General features: G+C 41.6%; 1 protein-coding gene across 1 annotated transcript; it reads right to left on the minus strand.

The window, feature by feature from the left end:
• Nucleotides 1-258: 258 nt before the first annotated feature.
• On the minus strand, nucleotides 259-3,843 carry CCDC185 (coiled-coil domain containing 185). The gene has a single exon (XM_025175907.2). The coding sequence runs from the start codon at nucleotides 3,322-3,324 to the stop codon at nucleotides 1,243-1,245; it is 2,082 nt and encodes a 693-aa protein (XP_025031675.2). The 5' UTR covers nucleotides 3,325-3,843; the 3' UTR covers nucleotides 259-1,242.
• Between the last annotated feature and the right edge of the window lie 4,622 nt (nucleotides 3,844-8,465).

Consider the following 8,465-nt stretch of genomic DNA (forward strand, 5'->3'; position numbering starts at 1 on the left):
CAGACATGTAAACGGTACAAGTTATTTCCCTTATCAAATGTGAATACCAGGAATGAAACAGGCAGGTCATTTACGCAATGTAGATCTTGGCCTTCTCTAATATTGTATAAATATTAACTGGCACATATAGCTAACAAAACAAGTTTAAAGAAATGTATGTAAAAGCAAATCCTATCAATCTGTAATTCAGCTTTACCGCTGCACTTGTTTACAATAAGAGAACTGAAATGGAAAAAAAAAAAAGTTGTATGGTCCATTTATTGTGCTAACTCCTGGTAAATACACATTTTGGAGTTCAATGTGCTTTGAAAAACTTTCTGTCAGAGACACAGGTGTTTTGAGCACTCATGTCTCTCTTATTTTCTCCAACCAATTTACCAAATATAACCAATGGTTATTACCTTTTAAAACAGATTAAATCCCAGAATATAAATAAACATCAAATAATACAATTCCATATTTTTTAGAAATGAACATATTCTGATCAAGCTTTATTTTGAAGTATCTTAAATGATATATGGTTAGTGTTTAGGTAGTTGCCATCAAAAATTTTCTGAAATTATAAAATTAACATTATCAAAATTTACAAAATTAGCATTGACAATACAATGTCAGTCCTAAAATAATACATTTCTAATGTCATAAAATAATACATTCATAATATTTGTTAAATCATATGAAAGCTCATAAACATCAAAGGAACAAATGGGATTTATGATTACTATATGGACTGCAAACTATTCCTTGGCTTACTTAGACATATAAAAATACTGATTTGGAAAAAGGATTATTGGAATGTTTTTCATTAAAATCCTAGTATTAATATTTGACTGGCCAATGCATACCTTGAACTGAAATGTTTTAAAGTTATTAGTCACATTTGGTAAAATATATAATGTTTAACTCCAACTACCCATTATAAAATATAATTTTAAAATCACTGTTACAGAAATATCCAATTAAAATGTGTTGCATTAAGTCATGGTGAAATTCTGTATTGCATCAAGTTGTTCATAGTAGAATGTGGCTAAAGGTCAGTATTTTCTGTTCACAATAACATTACAAATGCACATAATAGCTTTTTAGTGTATATTGTAAATTCCTTTAAACCACAGTACTTATGAGAGTCAAACAGTAATTAAGGCTGAAATCACTTTAGTGTACAGCAATGCGGAGTTCTACAAAATGAATGCATTACAACCATCTTCTTTGGCAGAAGACAGTTTGTTTCCTTAAACTTCACTACAGGCCTCTAGGGCAATTTGCATTACGGTGGGCATCTAAAGCCATTTGATCAAATGAATTGTGGCTTATCAGCTCTTTCACTTTGTCTCTAAGGCCATATGATGCTCTGGCTATTCTCCTAGAGTCTTCAAAAGCTGCATCCTTGTACCTTAGAATTTGATTGCTTTTCTGATCTTTTCTTCTTAAAGCTTCCTGCATTTCCTGTAGATGGTATTTGTCATCATAATCAAGCTTCTGTTTGCGGCAATGGTGGTTCCTTTCCTTGGCGCCATTAATTTCTTTCATATGTTGTGCTCTGTCTTGCATATTTTTGGACATGATTTCCCTGGCCTGCTGTATCTTCATCTCAGCTATTTGCAACAACATCTCCTTGCGCCTTCTCTTCTCTTCCTCTGTCTCTTTTGCTTTAACCTTGGCTACTATGCCTTGATCTTCCTCCTTATATGACTTTTCTTTTAGTTCTCTATTCCTTTCTTCAAGCAGCTGCTCAAGGATTTCCTGAGACCTCTGAAGCTTTTGTTCAATGCAAAGCCTCTTGTACAACTCATCAGCTTTGAGCTTGTCATCGACTGGGTCTTTCACATGCATGTGCTTGAGTTTCTTATAGTCATTCACATCCACTTTTCTCTTCTTCCTTTCCATTTCCTTTATAAGCCTCTTCTCCAAGGCCTGCAGCATCTTTTCTTTATATGCATGAGAGTTCTGATCTTTGACATTTCGGTCCATCAACCGTTTGTCCCAGAGCTGCTTTTCCTGGCAACGTTTCCTATACTCAGCTTGAAGTCTGGCATTTTCAAATTTCTCTCTGCGTCTACACTCCTGCTCTTTGGCTAGCTTTTTCCACTTCTTGTCACGCAACAAAACATCCCTTTCCCTGGCAGCCATTAGTTGCTCTTCCTCTAACCTGACCTTGGATTTTCTTTGATCCCGGTCCCTCTGCCATTGGTCCATACTATCTGCCAGCTGGTACTGCTTTTCCTTCTCCAACTTTGCTCTGTGCTTCTTCTCCTTCCGCCTCATCTTCTCCCAAGCCTCAGAGACCTGGAGCTGCCTGTCCTTCATCTCTTCCTCCTCCTGATGCCTAGCTAACATCAAAGCAGCAATCTTTTTGTCCCTTTCTGGGATCATGTCCTCGTATCTCTTGTCAGTCAGATCCTGAAGGCTGATATGATTGTCTCCCTTCTTGGACTTGTGGTGATTGTGGTGACGGCGATGATAGGCATTGTGGTTAGGAGGCAGATAAGCCGGTGGGTCTTCCTCCTCATACTGTCTCAAGGAATGCATCAGGTCCACAAGGCTGGGGCTGCTGTCACAGGGCTCCTGCCAATCCCTTCTTTTGGGCTCCTTCTTCTCAAGCTTGGGAGCAGCTTTGTTGTCGATCTGAGTGAAGGAAAAGGAAGAAGGGCAAACTGACGGTGGCTTGCTGGCGTCGGTGGGGAAGTCGGTTCCATATTCCAGAGGCCTAGTCACAGGACTGGCCCATTGGTCGTCCCGGAGCAGCTCCTCCACCCGGGTGCACCTGCCTGCCGGGGAGCGGCTGGGCAGCTCGTGGTGGGTCTGGAAATCTCCGCCGTAGAGAGTGGTACAAGAGGTGGTGCAAGGAGTAGCGCAGCCCTCGCCGGCCGGAGCGAGGTGATGGTGCTGCGGCTGCCAAGTGGGGCGGCGCAGGCGGGCCGAGGGGGCGTTGGCGACGACCGGAGCCTTAGTGTGCGGAAGCGAAGCGCCCCTGTACTTGCCCTTGCGCGGCAACAGCATTCCACCTTCGTCGCGGCATATTTGCGCCAGGTGCTGGCGCCCCAGGCAGCCCTCGCCTCCCGCCGCTTCGGGCTCGGAGCTGTAAGCGGCGTCCGGGAAGCACTGCGGCGGAGAGAAGCGGCCGGGGCTGATTCGCCGGCGCGCCATCTCTTGCTGGGTCTCGCTGCCCGACAGACTGCAGCAGGACACAGCGGGCGGCTTCTTCCGGCCCTTGTTGGTGCTGGGCGCGCCTCGGTCGCTCGGGGAGACGCGCCACCCACCCTCCGCCCCGAGACACTGGCCCGACCCGCGCCGCGGCCGACGCCGCTGCTGTTGCCGCCTCATGGCCGAAGTGGCCTGCCCGCTGCTCACGCAGCACCTTGCGCAGCACAGTGAAACTCAGCGCGCGTCACAATGGGGAAGACGGGGTCCCTCCTCCGCCTGCAGCCCATTACGACGCAGGGCCACAATGCGACCCGGCTCCGCTGGCCCCTACCCGGCCCCTGCTTTCTCTTCTGCCGAGGGGAAGAGAGACAGCGCCGAGGGCTCCAGGCTCTAGAAGCTGGAGCCAGACCTTCCGGTGGTGCGGTGGCTCTCCGCATCCCTGCGGAACTGCAACTTCCCACAGGATTAATGGAATGGAATGGAATGGAATGGGACACTGAACTACCACCTGGAGTCCCATCTCTTGTTAGATCAGAAGACCATATATTTTGGATTCAAATGCAAACTGGAACGCTGCAAGGCCACTTCTGAATTTTCATTATATATGGCTGTTCTCCCAGAAAGAATGCCGCACTTCCTGATTTATTTATTTATTTTTTTAGTCAGTGGGCAGACTGGCAGTTTGGAGAAAGTGCCATGGGAGTTTTCAAGGAACAACTAGCACTGTAGGAGAATTTGCCTATTGACAAAAATGGCTCCTATGGTAGATGTTGCAAGATATAACATCTTGTAATATAACGTTGTAATATAATATAGCATAGTTTGTTTCTAGAAGGCATATAGCTCAAGAATTTACATGCAGGTAGAGGTCCGATCTGAACTCAAAATACACAATGCTTCCTTTTCATTTTGTTTAGCTTTAAGAAAATGCAATTGTGTGTTTTGTGTGTTTGGATTTACAAATGTGTAAATCGAGTCAGAAACATGTTGTACCTTAATAGCTGTCATGCAATTGTGCCATAATCATAACTTTATTATGGTCCTTAAGCATCAAAGCGGTCATTCAACTAATGGCAAAATCCAAGTGCTACATATCTCAGAGAACTGTTTTTAGCTTAACAGAAATAATAACAAAAAGACTTCAGGGAAAGCATTTTTATATATAAAGTAGTTTGATAAGCACGTATATGCTGCAAAAGGAAGTCTAAGAATTCTTGGATTTAAGTGGAGTTTATGCATTATGTAAGAGTAAAAGATACATCTGAGTGAGAACCGTGAATAGATGTGCTTTTTTCATAGTAATAAAATAGTTGAATTGAGTTTACTGAGAGATCGACCCTACTGTGTTCCATAATAATTCCTGGTTACAGTAACATCGCCCTGCACTGACTTTATTCACCACTGGTGCTAAGCTACTACTTTACCCATGGTTGAATAAACCACAATTTCGATTAAGTCCAAACCATAATGATTAAGCTCATACAACATGCTGAGCCAAAATCAAACAAAACATTTGTAGCTTAGCACAATGTGTAAACCAAGTCTGTTCTTGCACATAACATATTCACGTACAAATCTCAAAATGAAGAACAGAGAAACAGACAGACAAAAGTGAATAGTGAATTACACAATAATTCATTCACACATTGGTCTTAGACAAGAATCCTAGGATTGAACTTTAATAGAAGGATTCAAATAACTGTTCTGGTCTGGATAATAGGCAACATTTTGTGCATCACTGTGTACTGTGCATATAGAGAAGATAGAAAAAGGGGTAGATCCAAAGAAAAGTATGTACAGATAACCCAGCATTATAGAAATGTCAGGAAAGCTAAAGCTCAGAATGAACTGAGACGTGCAAAGAAGTGTGTATGTATTTGTGTGTGATTTGTTTTTTGTGCCTTTAAGTCAGTTTTGTTGCCTGGTGACTATTTGGGCAGGCCTCTGCCATTTTCTCAGCAGTATTTTTGAAAGAAGCTTGCCCTTGCCTCCTTCCTAGGAATGAGAGAGAGAGACTGGCTGGCAAAAAGTCACCCAGCTGGCTTCGTGCCTGAGACGGGACTCAAACTCCCAGTCTCCTGGCTTCTAGTTTAGTGCCTTTAATCACTACCCCAAACTGGCTCTCCAGTAATGGATACATGCGTTCAAAGGAAAGGAAAGGATTTGTATACAACTTTAATATATTATCTGCTCAGTGAAGACAACAAAATGCTAGCAGATAATGAAGAAACGGCAGAGCTGCTCAGTTCCTATTTCGACTCTGTCTTCTCCAACAAGGTATTCCACCAAGTAACTGTGAAGAGTGGGATGTAGCAATACGATTGATGCTTCAATACCTCTTGGTTAGAGAAGATTTATCTATGTTTCTGTCTTCAGGACCAGATGGATTATATCCTAGAAACTTGCTGCTGGTCTGACCAAATCCTTCCCCCTTCCTTCCTTCCTTCCTCCCTCCCTCCCTCCCTCCCTCGCATATTAACGTCGATCATAACTTGATTGCCTTCTGCCAGAGGAAGGGTGCAATCCTCTCCCCCATATTCACGGTAGTCACACCTGTTGCCGTTTCATTCTGCCACCTTTCATCAAACTCTTGGCTGGGTACTTCATGACCTTGATTGTTTATACAAATGGTTTCTCTGCCCTGGGAACCTCTGCCTGTCAGCTTAACTCTAACAGGTAGAGGGAATGCTTTTCACATTTGCAGAGGACACAAAATTGGGTGAAATAGATAATATCTGAGAAGACAGGAATAAAATCCAGGAATCCTAATAGTTTTTTAATGCATTTATTTATTAGAATGATTTGCATGCTCAAACAACTCTAGGTGCAGGGTTATATTAAAGCATCTACAGAATCCATTAGTATTAATATCTTCAAAAACTTTAAAAAATTGCTATCTTCCATTAAAACTTACTTCCCCAAAGCCCTGAAAATGATAGAAGTGGGTATGCCATAAGGCAAACTAGTGAAATAAAATGGCAGAAGGGAACCAGTGTAGTATAATGATTCAGGTGTTGGGCTGGCATGAAAGCCCACTGGGGGCTTTCTGTCCCTCTTAGCCTTCCTAACTGGGAGAGTGGGGGGGGGGGGACAGGAGGGAGCATTGTACAAGAAACTGGGATATAAATCTAACAAACACATAAATAATAATCCACTGTAATGTGTGTATGTGAAAACTTCTGTCAAGTAGTGAGTACATTAGCTTCTCCCACACATCAGGGATTTTTGTGAGTGTGCATATGCAAATGTGTGCAAGTACATATGATGATTTAAAAACTCATGAATTGGCAGCATAATGCAAAAGACAATGGCACCTCAGGATCATTGGTAATTTAATACAATCATATATAGATATATATCACATAGTTTTATCCTACTTAATGATGAGTAAACAGAACATAAAGATGCTGGTGGAACAAATGCTCAGAAGCAGAACCTGCCAGCACTTGGATGAATGTTTTCTTTACGTTTGTTTCATATCCTGATTTCTTTCAATAGCTAAACATGTTACAACAATTATTTCCTTCAGTAACTACGGTATTTCCAATAACTGGAAATTCAACAAAATACAAAAAGTGTTGTAGGAAAGAGAGTGACAGTTACAAGCAAGTGATATGTAACAAATAATCTGTACTTAAAGAATTTTCTTGTTTAGAACATTTATTTCATGGGATTGGCAGTAGAACCATTCTGAGCTCCATGATCCTGGAGGACCATCCAATTATTTTATACACTACACTGAACAAAAGCTGGTCTTCTATTCTACTGTTGAGACTTGGTTATCTTTTTACCATTACAGCTAATGCAGTTATAACAGTGAAAAGATCAATAGTAGGCAACCGTTTTAGATTGTTCTTTCAGGGAAAGGACTAGCCTCTTTAAAGAGAGGTATCAGTCTTACTTTTGGGTTACTTTTGTGACCTTTTGAGAATTTGGGGAGAGCTCTCTATTTTAGTCATTCTGATTTCATTAAGCTAAGATTACTACCCTAGATATGGATGTCAGTTATTCTTGCTACAACTTGTCATTTTCCCCATTGTACTGGGAGTGTGGAGTTTTCCTGCTGATTTAAGTCCTTCTTCCCTCACCACTTTTCTTGTTTTTGTCTAATCTCCTTTATCTATTTATTCATTTCATTTCTGAAATCTAATTTTCACTGGGCAATGTTGGGTATCTTGTATTCTGCTTGTTCAGTTTTGTATTAAAATTCTAAATCAAATGTGAGGAAAATGCTTTTCCGTGGAAGGAAATGGAAAGGAAGGAAATATTCCCTAGAGGCTCCAGTAGAGAGCACTAAGGAGTCAGTGAAAGATCACAGAAATAAAACACACACTTTGGGAAGTGTGTGTTTGTGTGTGTGTGTCCCCATTTTCCCAATTCTCTAACATGGAAACCTTAGTTAAATCACAGCACAGGTTTTGAGTATATTATGTTTTCTTTTTTACTTTTTTTCTGCAGGAATTTCATTCTAAGAAAATTTTGGTTGTACTATGGTGTTGTTGTTTTTTTAAAGACACAACTTCTGAAAAATTCCAGTACCAAAAGTGAGCCTTTGGTTACACAGGCTTCCCCTCATGTGCTAGTTCTGTAGCTTCCTCATAAATCATTTGAAAAGAGGAAGGAAGAACAGTGTCAGCTGCAGCCTGTGCAGCTGTTGTCTGTGAAAGCTGCATATGTTACCCCAGTATGTTTTCTCTCCCAAATTAAGGATCTTGGAGTTTACCCAAAGAAATAGAGAAATATAAGTGTAACAATACATTTGTCTAGTCTCACATCTGATCTAGAAGCAAGTACTCATGTATCCCGGCAGACATTTTTGGAGCATGAAAATGTAAAGAAAGTAGTGCCAAAGCATTATGAAAGAAGAATGAGAACATGCAGGTGATGAGATATTGTGGACTCATCTTCAGAGGATGAAGCTGAGATGCAAGAAAAGCCCCCTGAGCACAGACCTGGCATTTCAAGTGGTGGCAGATAAGAGACCCCATTGAGCCATGGGAAAGGTAGATGCTAAAGCCTGCAAGTTTAGGAAGCCAGCAGACAAAAGAGAGCTTGCCAGTGGGGAAAGCCTCTCTTGGGTCTGTTCCAGGAGAAAGTCCTCACTTTGGACTAACCTTCTGAAAATGATTAAGATGGGCCTTAATCACCATCAGTGTATCTAGATCAGTATTCTTCAGCCTTGGCAACTTTAAGATGTGTGGACTTGAACTCCCAGAATTCCCCTTGAATTCCCCTTGAGAATCTGCTTTTGACTTTCTACTTACTTCTGGCGCTTGCTGAAGTGGGCCTGAATGTGTTAGGTTATTACTGCTGGAGTGTCA

The sequence above is a fragment of the Python bivittatus genome, unplaced genomic scaffold (genome assembly GCF_059951505.1).
Source record: "Python bivittatus isolate LINGU-HERP-01145 unplaced genomic scaffold, Pbiv_v1 ctg000020_np1212, whole genome shotgun sequence".
In the NCBI taxonomy this organism is placed as follows: domain Eukaryota; kingdom Metazoa; phylum Chordata; class Lepidosauria; order Squamata; family Pythonidae; genus Python; species Python bivittatus.

Coding starts and splice junctions, on each gene's coding strand:
- CCDC185 (XM_025175907.2), bottom strand. CDS start 3,324: ATGAGGCGGCAACAGCAGCGGCGTCGGCCGCGGCGCGGGTCGGGCCAG.